Consider the following 18,730-nt stretch of genomic DNA (forward strand, 5'->3'; position numbering starts at 1 on the left):
ATTACAAAAAAACTGGCAATAGAAAAGCTATTCAAAAGCATCTTCTTCCCTTAAAACAGTATTGGTCTTAGAGTATTTTTACCTGATGGCTGCATTAGAGAACAGCAGTGGTGGTTATGTGTGGAGTGGTGCTGAAATGTCATAATTTTACATATTGTGTTATTTTGCAGGCGTCAAGTAACCATGTTTTACAGGTTGCAGATGGGGAATATGACTTGGCTGCTGCTTGAAAAATCTCAGTCAAAAGATTTTTTTATTCATTTATTTATTTATTTGCTTTAATCCCTGAAGATCCCCTCCAGACATGTATGAAGACATATACAAATATTCTGCTTATATTCTGTTTACTTAACTGTAGACAAAATGTGGCAAACTTCACAAGCCCCAAAGCAAATATAGTAGTAAGCCCATGATGAAATGAATTTCCATTAGAGCCTGACAGCAGGGAATAGCCGTGGTGAGCCATACCGCTGCAGGGCCGACCACAGCCGACCCGTGACAACCCCCTCTCTTCCTCACTACAACTATGTTGTTGCAAGACTCAGTATGTATGTCGTTGCTGGACACCAGGCTGACAATGTAATGGGTGGCTTTTATTGTTAAGAAGTTATAGGAAATGAAATGTGTTTATTACTGAATTAGCAGAGCTTCATGGGCAGCGCTGTACAATAAAAACAGGTCTACACAACAAAGTACTGGCACAAATAATCAAACTGGCACAACTCCAACATGACATCAAGGTAAACAACTTACTTATCTTGCCAGTGGAAAAACACTGGCAGCCAGCCAGCATGGCTTGACTTCTCACAACATGGCAAAGTGTAACTACTCCAAAAACCATGGAAAAACGCTTATAGTAGGCTAGAGGGCAATGACACGAAAGAGAATAGTAGAGAAACTGAAATCTTGCTCTTTTTAAAAGTTAAATCAAAATCTAGCACTAACTGTCTCTCTCCACAAAAGGAGAGAGATAAAATTGCAGCATAGGAAATATACTTAAATTAGAACTTTATCCAACTTTATAAGTGCCAAAGAGTACGCAGTCATGGAATTTACATTATACATTTTAGTACCTTAAGCTTTGCGGTGTAGATCCCTCCTCTCTCCTTCAGTGTTGTGATGATGGGGCCAAACACATTCCTCTTCTGGCTTGTATTGGCAGCAGGAGCTTAGTATGGCCATAAGTCAGAGATGAATCTGGTTTCTCAAACATGCAACATTAGACATTTGGCTGTTGGGTTAGAATTTACTGTTTGAGTAATGAGTTCACTTAAATACCGACCATCATACAATTACTCTGTCACCTTAAAAACATGCCTGTAGTTGTATAATACAAATGCAGAGGATACTGAGAACATAACGAAATGAAATATAAATTAATGCAATTTTATTTCTTTTAACAGGTGGGCCAGGATTGGTAGATCCATGTGAAAAGAATCCTGTGGATACCCTAACACCTATGGGAGAGCAACAGAGAGAAGACATTACCTCAAGTGCCCAAGTACAAGCTCTTGAATTATACATAAACTATCAAGCTGATTGTGACATGAATAAATTAATCTGAAAATTGCCTTAGTTGGTGAACAGTTAAAATGGGAGAAATTACAGTACTTTCAAAACAACTGGAAATATTTAAAGTTTGAATAAGATATTAAAACAATACAGCTGGCTATTCTAAGATTTAGATTTTGATCACGAATACTCACCTTACAAACCAATTACTTTATTTGTCCCCGGTGAGCAATTGGTTGTGCAGCAGTGAAACACAGGGTGACAATATAAAGTACAAGAGCACACCATATGAATACAAACATGTCAAATAATATACAAAAGAAAATGACACACACAGGTTAAAACAATTTAGAACAAACTTATACAAATATGTAAATAATATAAAATCTTGAGATATTTAGTTTTATTTAAAGGAACTCTGAAAAGAGAACCAGAAGGTAAGATCTGAAATGCAGGATAGAAGTTGTTACATTGAATTGACTCATAAACAGGACAAACTCTTCTGTTGAGTACCAGTGATTTTCCTACAAACATTTACCACCCCATTTAGAACATTTTTCTGCTTGACAGTAAGAGAATACCGACAGAAAAAGGAAAATGTTAAAATTTTTTTAAAAAAGTTAAAAATAAATAAACAAAACTGTTACATCAGAGTCCTGTTGACATAAAACTTTGTCATCCTCATAAAACCAAAAACTATGCTGCTGGCTTTTCTTATAGATCACTTTGGTGTTACTGTTGAAGGTTGAAGGCCCTCTGAGTACTCAATCAATCAATCAATTTTTATTTATATAGCGCCATATCACAACAGAAGTCATCTCAAGGCACTTTTCACATAGAGCAGGTCAAGACCGTACTCTTTAATTTACAGAGACCCAACAATTCCCCCATGAGCAAGCACTTGGCGACAGCGGTAAGGAAAAACTTCCCTTTAACGGGTAGAAACCTCAAGCAGACCCCGGCTCTTGGTGGGCGGCCATCTGCTTTGACCGGTTGGGTTGAGAGAGAGAAAGAGAGAGGGAAAGGGGGAGGGGGGACAGAAGAAAAACAATCACAACAACAAGCACAAGCAGCAATGGCAGCAACAGCCAGGGAAGGATGCCATCAGGACTGTGAAGGACCGCAAAGGTTCGGCCCGGGACTCAGGTTTTCTTGTGAGATGAGAAAGCACAAAAAAACTCCGGGGAAGAAGCAAAGTTAGTGACATGCATTGATGTTACATGAATGCATACAGATGGAGAGGAGGGAGAGGAGGAGAGAGGAGCTCAGTGCATCATGGGAAGTCCCCCAGCAGTCTAGGCCTATAGCAGCATAACTAAGGGCTGATCCAAGGCGAGCCTGGTCGGCCCTAACTATAAGCTTTATCAAAAAGGAAAGTTTTAAGCCTACTCTTAAACATAGAGAGGGTGTCTGCACCCCGGACTGAATCCGGTAGATGGTTCCATAGAAGAGGAGCCTGATAGCTGAAGGCTCTGCCTCCCATTCTACTTTTAAAGACTGTAGGGACCACCAGTAAGCCTGCATACTGGGAGCGCAGTGTTCTAGTGGGATAATACGGTATTATGAGCTCTTCAAGATATGATGGTGCCTGACCATTAAGGGCTTTGTAAGTTAGGAGAAGGATTTTAAATTCTATTCTAGATTTTACAGGAAGCCAATGTAGTGAAGCTAAAATGGGAGAAATGTGGTCTCTTTTTCTAGTTTTAGTCAATACACGTGCAGCTGCATTCTGGACCAGCTGGAGAGTCTTTAGAGACTTGTTAGGGCAGCCTGATAATAAGGAATTGCAATAATCCAGCCTAGAAGTAACAAATGCGTGAACTAGTTTTTCTGCATCTTTTAGGGACAGGATGTGATATTACGTAAGTGAAAAAAGGCAGTCCTTGAGATTTGATTTATGTGGGAGTTAAAGGACATATCCTGATCAAAGATAACTCCCAGATTCCTTACGGTGGTGCTGGAGGCCAGGGTAATGCCATCCAGAGTAGCTTTATCATTAGATAATGTGTTTCTAAGGTGTTTAGGGCCAAGCACAATAACTTCAGTTTTATCTGAATTTAGTAGTAGAAAATTGCAGGTCATCCAGGTCTTTATGTCGTTAAGGCATGTTTGGAGTTTGTTTAACTGATTGGGTTCATCTGGCTTCACTGATAAATATAATTGGGTGTCATCTGCGTAACAATGAAAATTTATGGAGTGTTTCCTAATGATATTACCTAAAGGAAGCATATATAAGGTGAATAGAATTGGTCCAAGTACAGAACCTTGTGGAACTCCGTGTCTAACTTTTGCCTTCACGGAGGATTCATCATTAACATGTACAAACTGAAATCGGTCTGATAAACAGGACTTAAACCAGCTTAATGCAGTTCCTTTAATGCCAATTAAATGTTCCAGTCTCTGCAAAAGGATTTGATGGTCAATTGTGTCGAATGCAGCACTAAGATCTAACAGGACAAGTATAGAGACAAATCCTTTGTCCGATGCAGTTAGGAGGTCATTTGTGACTTTCACCAGTGCTGTCTCTGTGCTATGATGCGCTCTAAATCCTGACTGAAAATCCTCAAATAAACTATTGTTATGTAGAAAGTCACATAATTGATTAGAGACTGCTTTCTCAAGGATCTTGGATAGAAATGGAAGGTTAGATATAGGTCTATAATTGGCTAAAACACCTGAATCAAGGGTAGGCTTCTTAAGAAGAGGTTTAATTACAGCTACTTTAAAGGACTGTGGTACATAGCCTGTTACTAAAGACAGATTGATCATATCTAGTAAAGAAGTGCTAACTAAGGGTAAGGCTTCCTTAAGCAGCCTAGTTGGGATGGGGTCTAAGAGACAGGTTGATGGTTTAGCTGAACAAATCATTGAAGTTAGTTCAGACAAGTCTACTGGAGAAAAACAGTCCAAATATATGTCAGGATTTACTGCCGTTACCAAGGTTCCTGTGTTTGGGGAGAGAACAGTGCCTGTTGAGGGCAGGAGGTGGTTAATTTTGTCTCTAATAGTTAGAATTTTATCATTAAAGAAGCTCATAAAGTCGTTACTACTGAGAGCTATAGGAATACATGGATCAGTAGAGTTATGACTCTTTGTCAGCCTGGCCAAAGTGCTGAAAAGGAACCTAGGGCAGTTTTTGTTCTCTTCTATTAATGCTGAGTAATAGGCGGCTCTGGCAGTACAGAGGGCCTTCCTATATGTTTTAAGACTATCTTGCCAGACTAAGCGAGACTCTTCTACTTTGGTGGAACGCCAAATCCTTTCCAATTTTCGCGATGTTTGCTTTAATTTGCGGGTTTGGGAGTTATACCATGGAGCTAACCTCTTATGTTTTATTATCTTCTTTTTTAAGGGGGCGATGGAGTAGAGTGAGTAGTGTGTCTTAGTGAGCGTGCAGCACTATCAATAAGATTATCAATTTAGGTGGGACTAAAGTTAACATAAGAGTCCTCTGTAGTATTGAGACATGGCAGTGAATTCAGTACTGACGGAATTGCTTCCTTAAATTTATCTACAACACTATCAGATAGACATCTAGCGAGGACATTTTTGTCTAATGGTGTATAATCCAGTAATAGGAATTCAAAAGTTATTAAAAAATGATCTGATAAAATAGGATTTTGTGGAAAAATTATTAAATGTTCAATTTCAATCCCATAAGCCAGAACAAGGTCTAGGGTGTGGTTAAGACGGTGAGTGGGATTATTTACACACTGAGAGAAGCCAATTGAGTCTAATAATGAGATAAATGCAGTGCTGAGACTGTCACTATCAACGTCCACATGAATATTAAAATCACCTACTATAATTACTTTATCTGTACTAAGGACTAAATACGACAAAAACTCTGAGAATTCAGATAGGAATTCAGAGTACGGGCCAGGAGGACGATACACTATAACAAATAGAACTGGCTGTAAAGTTTTCCAGGTTGGCTGAGAGAGACTAAGAACAAGGCTTTCGAATGAGTTATAATTAAATTTAGGTCTAGGGTTGATGATTAGGCTTGAGTTGAAAATGGCTGCAACTCCTCCTCCTCGGCCAGTGTCTCGAGGAATATGAGTATTAATATGACTGGGGGGAGTGGATTCATTAAGGCTGACATATTCTTCATGACACAGCCAGGTTTCAGTGAGACAAAATAAATAAATATGATGATCTGAAATTAAATTGTTTACTAAAACAGCTTTAGATGAAAGAGATCTAATGTTCAAGAGTCCACATTTAATTATCTTATTTTGTTGTACTATTACTGATGTATGAAGCTCACTAGAATGATGGTTGTGCCTTGCACCCTCTTCTGAGGGGTATGCAAACTGCAATGGATCTAGAAAATGTTCAGTCCATCCAGAAATAACCTTTTGATCGGTTTTTATGAGAGGATTTCATAATTTAAGAGGTCAGAGCTACAGAGGTCATTTAGTCATTTAGATACCTATGGTGTTCATTTTTTGCCACGGGGACCATTGTAGATTGTGTCCATAGTGCGACAACTCTGACCAAATGACCAAATTAAAGATGTAACTAAAAATGGTCTTCAGTGCCAGTTCATGTCCCTATCTTTGTGGGTTGGGTATTAAAATTAAAAACATAAAATGTGTTTTTACTCATTGCTTCATATTTTTTCAAGTGTGTCTTAAAACAACAGTCAGTGCCCAACAACAGTGCTCAAATGAACATTTAAACATGTTTTTCTTACTGTAATAATTCCTCTTGTTCATACTGACCATTAGATGATACTTTCGTAATGCACTTACAATGTAATTGATAGGGGACAAAATCCACAGTCCTCCTCCTGTGCAAAAATTAAAAAGTATATTTTAAGCTGATATGAAGCTTCAGCCATCCAAACGAGTCAAATCAAATAGATGTCTTTCATCGTTAGTCTTTTTAGTGCCAAAGACCCTCTTTTTGTTTCCCTCTACATCTGTATGCATACATACCCCATTAATTCATGTTACTAACTTGGCATCTTCCTCGGAGTTTTGTGCTTTCTTGTCTTGCAGGTGAACTTTGGTTGCTGATGCCCACTGCTGCCACTATTATTATTAGTCATATCTTTATTATTATTATTGTTGTTGTTACAGTTGTTCCTGTGCTTCTCTGTCTCCTCTCCCCTCCTTCTTTCTCCCTCAATCTAACTGGTCAAGGCAGATGGCCGCCCACTGTTTCTGCCCATTAAAGGGGGAGAGTTTTTCCTTGCCACTGTTGCCAAGTGCTTGCTCATGGCAGAATGTTGGGTCTCTGTAAATTAAAAAGTACAGTCTATACCTGCTCTATGTGAAAAGTGTCCTGAGATAACCTCTGTTGTAATTTGGCACTATATAAACAAAATTGACTTAACTTGATTATACCATCGCACCTCAACAGGGAAACACTGTCCAAGGAAACACAGAGGGACATTTTTTAACAAAAAGACTAACTGTGAAGATATACACTTTATTTGACTAACTCAGATGGCTGAAGCCTCATAATCTTCCGATAAACTTTTAATTTTTTTTTCTTTAAAATGAGTACTGTGGATTTTGTCTCCCATCTCTTACATTGCAAGCATATTTGGAAGGGATCTTCTAATGGTCAGTATTAACAGGAGGAATGATTACAGCAAGAAAAATGTGATTTAATGTTCAAATGGGAACCTGACCATTGTTTTAAGACAGATTTGAAAAACTGTGAACCTATCCTTAAAAGAATCGTGTGCAAATCTTAGTTTAGTTTGATTTCCTTTTATAAGCTGGTTTCTCATATGAACGCCGGACACTGTCCGGAGTTGCTCTGTTGTGTCCGCAGGGCCGGACTGGGAAAATCCTTCAGGACGGGAAATATAGTGCGAATTATAGCCCCAGTCAGGCCACTTTTTAAGTGGGGGGTCTGAGGGTCCCCCACTAGGAAAATTTTAGTTACGACTTGATTTCCTGTATTCTGATGAATTGAATTTTAGTGCATGTGAATGACAAACTAATGAGCAGACAACTGCTTAGTATAATGTACTGTTATGAACCTCAAATAAAACCAAAGTTACATATTGTTAAGGAGAGAGACGACACAAGGACTAACTTTTAACCAATATTTATTAAATAATAAATAACTAAATAACTAATATACTAACAAAATAGAAAATGAGGGGTGGGCATCAGTTCATCAGTGGTGGGTGCAGGGTGTTGAACCTTGTACCTGCAGGTTGCTCTGAAGTAGTGGGCTTCTGTACTACTGTGGCACCAACGCTACTCTCTCTTCCTTCAAAAAGAAAAAAGCAATAGCACAGCACACCATATCTTTTAATGTACCATTATAATACAGTTAACAACTCTCTCCACCTATTCAAAGAATAGAGCAAGAGCATAATATCCTACTCAGTTTACTGATATACAGTTGTGTTCAAAATAATAGCAGTCCCACATCACTAGCAAGATTAATCACTGTTTTTGTTAGAATTTCAACTTCTACACTGCAAGTAAGTTTCTAGAAGGTTTAGAAAAGGTATAGAAAACGAACAGACCCAACAGGCATGATGTGCATGCTGCTGATTCTGTGAAACTGAATCATTTACTGAAAAGTGCGTGTTCAAAAAAATAGCAGTGCCGAGTTCAATTAGTGAGGTCCTTGATTATGTGAAAAAAATAGGCATTAAACAGGTGGCCCTTATTTAAGGATTAAGGCAACTGACGCTGCATATGCTGGCTGTGCATTTGTCCTTGAAAAACAGAGTAAAATGGGTCGTTCAAGACACTGTTCAGAAGAAGAGCGTTATTTGATTAAGAAATTAATAAAAGAGGGGAAAACCTATAAAGAAGTGCAGAAAATGATAGGCTGTTCAGCTAAAATGATATCAAACGCTTTAAAATGGCAGCCAAAACCAGAAAGGCGAGGAAGAAAAAGAAAAACGACTACTTGAATGGATCGGAGAATAACCAAAATGGCAAAGGCTCAGCCAATGATCAGCTCAAGGAGGATCAAAGAAGATCTAAGATTGCCTGTGAGTACTGTAACAATCAGACGACGTCTATGTGAAGCCAAGCTACCAGCAAGAAGCCCCCGCAAAGTCCCATTGTTAAAAAAAAAATACATGTGCTGAAGCGGTTACAATTTGCCAAAGAACACATTAACTGGCCTAAAAAGAAATGGCGTAATATTTTGTGGACTGATGAGAGTAATATTTGTTCTTTTTGAGTCTAAGGGCCACAGTTTGTCAGACGTCCTGCAAACACTGAATTCAAGCCACAATACACAGTGAAGACGGTGAAGCATGGTGGTGCAAGCATCATGATATGGGGATGTTTCTCGTACTATGGTGCTGGTCCTATTTATCGCATACTGGAATTGGATTACTGGAAGAAGTCATGTTGCCGTATTCTGAAGAGGAAATGCCCTTGAAATGGGTGTTTCAACAAGACAATGACCCCAAACACACCAGCAAGCGAGCAAAATCATGGTTTCAGACAAACAGAATTCAAGTAATGGAGTGGCCAGCACAATCCCCGGACCTTAATCCCACAGAAAACTTGTGGGCTGACATAAAAAATGCTGTTCATGAGGCAAAACCAAGAAATGCAGAGGAATTGTGGCCAGAAGTTGGTCGACTCCATGTACCACAGATGTGAAGCAGTTATCAGAAACCATGGTTATGCAACTAAATATTAGTTTATGATTCTCAGGAAAGTTGAATCTTCAAGCATTTCTTAGATTATACAGTACATTTTTGAGTTTGTAAAGAAAGATGTCAACACCGCTATTTTTTTGAACATTATATTTCTTGACTTTCTGTAAAATATTATCAAATTCAATTACTTTTTCCAATTTTCTTGCTTTGAAATAGAATGTGCAGTGTCCCCAATGTATTTGTGTTCATTAAAATACAAAATACAAAATGCTTCAAAACATTTGAAGCATTTTGAGGTTTACTCACCTTTTTAAATACGCTATTATTATGAACATAACTGTAAACTAACAGTTAGCCATCAAAGGTTAAAATAGCCCTTTAACCAACACAAACATTAAATAACAGATCTTTAAGTTTCAGCAAATTACAGTAGCCTGAATAGTGTGACAGAAGACGTGTTGTTGCAATAATTTCAAATTATGAGCTTTAAGTATGAACTCACTGAAATTTTCACCAAAACAGATTCATTTTCAAATAATATTGACCACATTTACTAGACTAGATAGGCCAATTATGCCATCAATGTTTTTTAGGAAATTGGAAAGGGAACTACTACTTTTATTATTGATTGTCCAGTTTCTTGGCAGCTTTAACATTGTCTCTCTCTCTCTACAGTGCCTGGCTGTCACAGCATGTAGGGCAGTGTTGCGTTCAGGGTCAAAAAAAAAAGCGGTCTGCCAGGCCATTTAGCAGGCCAGGCCACCGGGAAAAGTCCTGGTGCTCCTGATTGCCAGTCCGGGCCTGCGTGTCAGTGTCGGACGCATTCTCACCTACTGGAAATACTCTATTTGGTTTAGGCAAAGGGTGGCACCTTGATAGAGCATGCAGGATGTAGCAAAAAGTATGCTGCGGAAATTGCAGTGTTTTGTTTACAGCACATGGAAGATGGCGGACAAGGCTACCGACTCATCCATAATGATGACTGTGTTGATATCAGTACTTACATGAATTTGTTTCACGCCAGTCGCATGATAGAAGCATCATCAACATGCTCACTCTCACTGTAAATTCTCCAGACAATGACCTGCTTTATTCATACATGGGCTCATGAGACATAACATGGACTTAATACAAGGGAGCTGGCAAGGTAAAGTCCATTTAATGTCAATGACATTTCCGCCTCCGTTTTGAATTGTTCTTTCTTTTTCTCTTTGCAGTTTGCTCTGAGGCTGCTGGCATTTCGTCACATTCATAAAGTTTTGGGTATGGACCCTCTGCCGCAGATAAACCCTCGCCTCAACATCCGAAACAGCCGCAAGCGTCGCCGTGACAACAGTGATGGGACAGACAGCTTTGAGGGTGAAGGCAAAAAGGACAAGAAAGATTATGATATTTTCTAAGCTTCTCAGTTACTAATTTAAAGTAATCTATATGAAAAAATGTACTAACATATTGTATTTAACAAATGGGGTGTGCTTTCTTCTGTGTACTGGCTGAGGTCCAGTGTTTTTTTTTTTTTGTTTTGTTTTGTTTTTTTTTAAAGCTGCAGATGCACCAGTGTAATTGCAACCTTACTCAGTATCACACGAACAAAAATATCTATTTGTGTACTGTTTTAGTTGTAGATTTGAAGTTGGGGTTCAGACTTAACTGTACAAGGAAAAAGCAGTTTTAACCTTAAATAGAAGTGTTGATGACAGGGGTTTTTTTAAGCTTCTGCTGCTGCTCCATTCTGAACTGTGTTAATTTTTACATTGCGGGAAAAGGTGGGGTTCAAAGAATCAAAAATGGAGCCAGACTCGTTACTTAAACTGTATTATGGATCAGGAGGAAAAGCAATGTTAAATGTCAATGCCTTCATTTCATTCATCTGTATAGTTCAGTCAGAGGTGGACGGTGGTGTTGTACTGTTGTGAAGCATTAATTTGGCCAACTTAATTCTCAAAATTCTTTTGAGTATCAGTTATTTTGTGCTTAATATAAGTGATGTTTGATGCTGTGGTCTTATGTCTCAGTGCTAAGCTACACATACACACAAAAATTCAGGAGAACCTTAACTGTTGAGAGATCTGTGTTAGTAGTGAAGTTGTCAGCCCTAAATGTAGTTTTGTCTTATTTTCATATATATGAAAGTATTTGTATAATCTTTAAATAGATAAAAAGGTGTTAGATTGTGGAAAGCATGGCCATGTTCAGATTGCATACTGTTTTCTTATTTAAAATGTTTTTTTCCTGGTTAATGGGAAACTTTATTGGCTTGCTTGCTCTATCTTGATTAGGTGCTAAATTAAATTCAATACTGGAAATAAGAATAAAAATCATGCCCGGGAATGAGAGGGGCTGTAATGTACTTGCCCTTCAGTGTAGTGAATACCTATCTGCATTGTGGACTCTGTTTTACAATTCCAGCAGCAGAATAAATCCAGATTGAAGAACTGTGTATATTTTTGATGAGTACACGATATACCATGAGAGAAACCAAGGTAAATGCAATATATTTACTAGTTACTCTGTATTTTGTTGCCTCAAGAAAATATTCCGCTTCCTTAATATGTTGAATCTAAAAGGTTTGCAGTGTTCTGTTGTTTAGTGTCCCCAGCTTGCACAGATTAAATAAATTATGAAATGTAGTGGCAGCCAGTCTGTATTATGTGTACTAAAATGAACATATCTGCTACTTGGACACCCATTTCAGATAAAGGTTTTTACCCTTTAACAAGTTATGGCTCGTTAAGCGCATTCCGCCATGCCTTCAAGAGTTTGGCAAGATAAGCTTTGTTTGGGGTCATCTAAATATGTTATGTACCAAGTTCGGTGAAGACAGGATGAAATATGTGCCAACAGAAGCAAAAAATGTGTTCACAAAAAAATCCAAAATGGCAGAATAAAGTTTTAGGTGCAAATGAGTGTGGCCTGTATAAGTCCATTTGGGATCATCCAAGGAACACACTGTGCAAATATTGTTTGGATAGGCCTCACCATTCATGAGTTATTAGCCAAAACGTAAAACATGTAGGAACAGACCACATGGTGGCGCTGTTTGTCCCATGTTTTAATATATTAAGCATTTCAACATGGAACACCTTTCCATGAAGTTTGAACGCTTTAGCACTTTTAGTTTTTGAAATATGAACTTTAAGACATTGCTCCCATAGATTTTCCATTATAAATTTTAATGATTTAAAAAATTATATAAAATCACTGAAACATGTTACAAAAAAGAAAGATAATAGCATACATCTCCTTAGGGAGATGTATGTTTTGACATTGAAATGAAGTTAATGTGGCAAATCGTATAGGAGTAATTAGACGCCAAAAAACGGCAAAATAACTTAAAAAATTCTGCAAGAAATTACATGTTTTCTTTTCCAAATCTTGTAGCGCCACCTACAAGTGAAATTGTATCAAATCCCACAGACTTGTTCAGCATCCCCATCTGTACAACTTTGATGAATTTGGTCACCATGGAATATTATATTTAAGAGATATGGAACTTAATAAGTGGTATTGTGGTGTTTCACTAATGGCCACAAGGTGGGGCTATTTGTGCCATGTCTATATGTTGATGTTGCTCAACATATAAATGGAGAACTTGTGTACCAAGTTTCATTTAATTAAAGACACTTGGGGTCTCATTTTATAACCGATGTATATGCACAAAATAGGCCTTAAAGAGGGGTACACCACCTCCCACGCAAAAGTTGTGATCTATAAAAACAAACTTGACGGGAGAACGTGTGCACCTGTATGTAAACTCTGACCCATGCGTAGGAACATTTTGGAGACAGTTGAAATCGACGATGCACATGGTGAGGTGGTGAATTGAAGCCAGATTGTATAATAATCCTCACACATTTAATTTCAATTTGTGTCAAACATAAATTATAGATCCATGTTATTATAAACATTCAAACCAACAGTGTTATCTGTAGTTAGGCTTGTTGTGAGCCATAATTATTCCATAAGCATCTTTCAATTTGAAAAGATACGTCTCACCCGGAGTGCAAAGGAGAGAGTCAGTTGTGGAGCAGTGCAACAGCAGCTGAAATGAATGATGTCAGGATGTGGCAGGTGGCAGGATTCGGCAAAGTCTGGCTTTCCTTTCTCCAATGTTAGCTAAGCGTGAATATAGCCTACTGATTCATTTTCACCTCAGCCACATTAACTAACTGATGAAATTATCGCCATCGATTGTAGAAATCCAAGATGACATCAAATATATTAACTTAAACAAATGTAACTGAAAAATAATTGCAGGACAGAGTGTTAATAGATTTTTAACATTTTGTTATACTGTGCATATATCACCAGGAGTTTAGTTTCCATGCAGTTTATGTGTGTAAAATCCTTACAGTAAACACGACTGTGTTGTCAACCACAGAGAGCGCACAAGAGACACCGCGGTGGCTGCCACAAACACGGACTTCTCCAGCCACCTCACCTCCACATCTTCACCACCTGCACTCACATATGGACTGTGGAAATTAGAGAAACAGCTGTATGCTGGATTTTGGAGTAAATATAAATGAATATAGTGTTTATTGTATTGTACATATTGAGTGTGTGGTGTAAAAACTACTTATAGTATAGTAGCGGGAGCTGGCCCGCTGCAGCTTGTGGTAAACATTTAATCAGAGATGTCTGACTTTACGATGCACAGGAATGTCTATTGAAGTTGTGTATTGTTGTTTTGGGTTACACACAGGACTTCAAGACATCCGAAAATGGGGAAATAAAACGGTAAAAGTCCATTCTTGCCTGTTGTGGTCCTTCCTTTGCTGCTTCTGAGCGCCAGTGACAAGAGAGGGTCCGATACGCTGACTCTAGACATTGATCGGCTAGGCATCTAAAGACAGAGAGAGTGATTGGTGCGGCGAGAGACACACATGTACATCAGTATTCATGAATGCTTTTGCATCAACCATTTATGGTTGAATGTGGGCGTGTGGACGTCGGGATATGAGGCTGATCCATGTGCGCACATTTCTAGGTGGACTGTGATCTATAAAGGTAAATTCTTGCGTACGCGTGGTTTTATAAATCTGATTATTTTTTGGCACATGCCATTTTCGGCTTTTGTGTGCACATACAGCATTTCTCTCTCTGTTTTTCACTGTGTCTTATAATTTCCCAATGATGAAACTGCAGAATCGCTTGACAATTGCTTGACAATTGCTTGACAATCACTTGACAATCACTTGACAATTGCTTGAATACTGCTTGAAAATCATCTGAAAAATCCCTTCATAATCACTTGTTTTTTCAAAGTATTACAAATTGTGAAGTAATGTTATGAATGTATGTTATGTACATTCCTAACAATTGTTTTGACCTGTGAACTATATCTATAAGTGAAATAAACAATAAAACAAGTGTCATTACTTTGTGAAAGTGTTAATAAGCATGCCCAGAAAAGGAAAGAGATCTCAAGTGGCCAAGGTACGTTGGCAGAGATTGGATCTACATGATGGCGACGCATCATATCAACATGTACAGGATCCTCATTGAACAACATTCCAGTAAAGGTGCCAAAGCTATCTTATACTGATATGGTGAAGAGGGAACGTGCACAACCAATGTCTGGTGCTGACTGTGACAAACAAAAATGTTACAGAAAGAAATGTTCCTAATATACCAGGGGTGTGTTATGCAGATGTTGTTAAGAGGGGAGATCACAGTGATGTATCGTGTAGCAGGACCATCTTGTGCTAACAATGTAGACCAGAGACGTCCCTGTGATGAGACACATGTGCTTGCAACTCGCAGTCAGGCTTCTGCTGAATACGGATAGTCCAGAAATCACCAGTGTACTTGCAACTCTCTCACATTTCTTGCTTTCCTTCGTGAGAATGAAAAAGTCACTAGTGCGACCTTGACTATGTCTTGGATAAGGGTGATATAATGTACAGGAATGCCAGACAGAAGTTCCCTGAGAACATCCATCTGGCTATTGATGAGCTCCCAAGAAAAGCACCTGCACATAGATGTGTGTACAAAGTGGTCTTTCAAGATTCCAGGTACAGCAGACTTGCAAAACTCAAGATGATTCTGCAAGAAACCTCCCAGACTTAAAGGCAGGACTCAGCTGTTTGTTGTCAGACATCCAGTATGTCTTGCTGATGATGAGTGCCTTATGTATTGCAGTATTCAGAAACTGATCAGGCAGATACGGGTTCTTTGATCCACATTCTAGAAGAGCTAACGGTTTGCCATAAACATGGGCCTATACAGTGTTGGTACTGCTGTGATGCTCACATTTACACATCACAATGATATGATTGACCGGCTTGTAAACAGTCATGACATTTTGAGCACACCATCTTCCTGTGTCTATGAACTAACACCTGTGCAGTTTCACAACCAGCCCATGACCAGCTGGAATGATGCAATCCCAGACACAGGCAGTACAAGTCAGGCTGCTGCTGTTTCACCTACCACAATGCAGGGTGATGCTCACAAGTCTCAGTTATCTGTGTTCATGATGAACACTGATGTCACTGATGTGTCAGAGCAATTCACATGTCACACAGCTGCTGTATCACCCATCACAGTGCACGAGGATGCCCATGAGTCTCTCTCACTTGCTCCGAACATGAACACTGATGATGCTGATTTCTCTGATAACATGCCACAGAATGTGTTCATTTCTGTAACAGCCATGAGACAACAAGACATTCCACTCATGTTCAGCAATGTCCAAGTAGAACAAGAACCATTGATAAATACTTTTGTCAGTGATGTCTCAGACAACATCTCACAGGATATTTCACGTAAATTGTCAAAATATGGCAAACATCGAAGGAAAAAAATAACTAGAAATGCATTTCCTGGGGAAAATGCGTGTGAATGCTGAAACTGAAAGGAATCGCAAAGCATTGCTGAAAATACTTAACACTTGTTCAGGATCCCCATCTGTACAAATACAATGTAATTACCATGGCATGTTACATTTAAGAGATTTGGTAGTTAATAAGTAGTATGGCTGTGTTTTATTTATGACCACAAGGTGGGGCTATTGGTGCCATGATTCTGTATGTCGTGCAGATTCTCATGGAAAACCTGTATACCAAGTTTCATTTCATTAAAGACAACAAAATTGCTGAAATAGCATGTTATAAGGTTACTTTAGTGAGACCTAAAAAAGTCCTCAAAACCCCTGACTTTGGGATTAAATTGCTGAAAAACTACAAAAGATATCACTAAACAATCTGATAACTCTGAAAGTTCAAAGTTTTGTGAACTTTTTACAGTTTGAATGGCATCTGTACGATAAGGGACTTTCGAGCAGTTGAGTGTCAAAGTGACCAAGGTTCCAACTCAGTTGGATGGTTCGTCCCATAGACTGCCATTATAAATTTTAATGTTTTAAAAAATTATATAAAATCGCTGAAACATGTTACATTTCAGAAAAATACAAGCACACATCTGCTGAATGAGTTGCACAGATTGACAGTTGAATGGTTTTTATAGCACAAAGTATGCAGCATTTGAAACGCGGCAAAAAACGTACGGAAGACGGAATAAGAATAAAGACTGACAAGAACAATTTGCTTGTCAGCATTCACACTAATAATAACTAGAAAATGCATTTCCTGCGGAAAATGCGTGTGAATGCTGACAGCTGAAATGAATCGCAAAAAATTGCTGCATAAAAGTACTTAAAGAGCTGAATATTTTGATATTTGAATGGTTGAAATAGCACAAAGTATGAAAGAGGTGAAAGGTTGCAAAAAAAACTGCATAAAAGTACTTAAAGAGCTGAATATTTTGATATTTGAATGGTTGAAATAGCTCAAAGTATGAAAGAGGTGAAAGGTTGCAAAAAAACTGCATTAAAGTATTGAAAGAGCTGAATATTTTGATATTTGAATGGTTGAAATAGCTGAAAGTATGAAAGAGGTGAAAGGATGTGAAAAAACTGCATAAAAGTACTTAAAGAGCTGAATATTTTGATATTTGAATGGTTGAAATAGCTGAAAGTATGAAAGAGGTGAAAGGTTGCAAAAAAAATGCATAAAAGTATTGAAAGAGCTGAATATTTTGATATTTGAATGGTTGAAATAGCTGAAAGTATGAAGGAGTTGAAAGGTTGCGAAAAAACGTACGGAAGAGGAAAAATAACATTGCTGAAAATGCAGAAAATGCAGAAATCTGAAATGAATTTTGTTTACAAAAGCTCAAAGCTGAAATGCATTGCACCATACTGCTGAAAATCCTGGAAGCTGAAATGTAAAACTAGCAACATTGGAAGCTGAACTTAATTAGCTAAAGAAGCCAAGAGTTGAAATACATTGCTAGAAAAGCCAGAAACTAAATTATAATACTGTCAAAGATGGAAGTTGGAATATAAAATGCCTGAAAAGACTGAAAGAACAAATGCATATAAGTAGTTGGACAGTAAGCAGTTTTTGGATGGAATAAACCTTTAAACGTATAAGGGTTTAGACAGAACGCAGTATTGGGTGGAATGAACCTTTAAATGTAAGGTGTTGGACAGAACTCAGTATTTTGGTGGAATATACTTTTAAAACAGGTCAAAAAATAGCTTCACAGCACAGCCACAGATTGCTATGGTGACCGTGCACCCCTCTGAGTAATTGGAAATGAGGGAGACAATCTGTTTCTAGGCCAAAATCAGGCATGAACAACTCGAAAACTAAAAGTCACAGTGAAAAAATTTCTTCAGCATGAGTGACCCGAGACTTCAGTGGCGACACTGATGTAGGATATGTTTCTGTATGATTTAAAATAAAGGAGCTGTGATAATTTATATTTGACCATCATCTCAGTTTTTGACAACGAATTTCACACCTCAGATTACATTGGAGTGAGGCCGAGGCCGAGGCCGACTCCATTTGAACGATCCATCAATCCCTTACACTCAGCACTTAGTCCTCTTCCCCCCTTTATATTCAAAGTATTTGTGTGGTGTCGTTCCCTCCTTTTCCTTTATTATTTTGGTATATTTCGTCATGAAATAAAGGGACAGGTTGACACATGCACTGTACTGCACTGAAAAGCCCACTGAGATAGTCTGTGTGCATACTAACTTCCACACCAGGTGCTCAAGCTGTAAAGACTGATAATTAGGGCCCGAGCGCTGACCAACGCGAAGCCCTCTTGTTTCCAAAGGAATTATTATTATTATTATTATTAGGGCCCGAGCGCTGACCAGCGCGAAGCCCTCTTGTTTCCAAAGGAATTATTAGGGCCCGAGCGCTGACCAGCGCGAAGCCCTCTTGTTTCCAAAGGAATTATTATTATTAGGGCCCGAGCGCTGACCAGCGCGAAGCCCTCTTGTTTCCAAAGGAATTATTATTATTATTATTATTATTATTAGGGCCCGAGCGCTGACCAGTGCGAAGCCCTCTTGTTTCCAAAGGAATTATTATTATTATTATTATTATTTTTATTTTTTATTTTTTTTAATTATTAGGGCCCGAGCGCTGACCAGCGCGAAGCCCTCTTGTTTCCAAAGGAATTATTATTGGGGCCCGAGCGCTGACCAGCGCGAAGCCCTCTTGTTTCCAAAGGAATTATTATTATTATTAGGGCCTGAGCCCAAAGGGCGAAGACCCTATTGTTTTTCGTGTGTTTGTTTCTTTCATTATTATTACG

The 18,730-nt window shown here is 38.4% G+C and overlaps 1 protein-coding gene across 1 annotated transcript in view; it reads left to right on the forward strand.

The window, feature by feature from the left end:
• Nucleotides 1–11,547, forward strand: part of LOC137189871 (zinc finger RNA-binding protein-like) — a gene marked incomplete at its 5' end in the record, with an annotated part of 117,096 nt that extends 105,549 nt beyond the window's left edge. Inside the window, 2 exons of the mRNA XM_067599982.1 lie at nucleotides 1,404–1,501; nucleotides 10,330–11,547. Coding sequence (XP_067456083.1) covers nucleotides 1,404–1,501; nucleotides 10,330–10,512 — 281 coding nt within the window. The remainder of the gene's footprint in view (nucleotides 1–1,403; nucleotides 1,502–10,329) is intronic.
• Nucleotides 11,548–18,730: the final 7,183 nt, after the last annotated feature.

Source organism: Thunnus thynnus, chromosome 2 (genome assembly GCF_963924715.1).
Source record: "Thunnus thynnus chromosome 2, fThuThy2.1, whole genome shotgun sequence".
Lineage (NCBI taxonomy): Eukaryota > Metazoa > Chordata > Actinopteri > Scombriformes > Scombridae > Thunnus > Thunnus thynnus.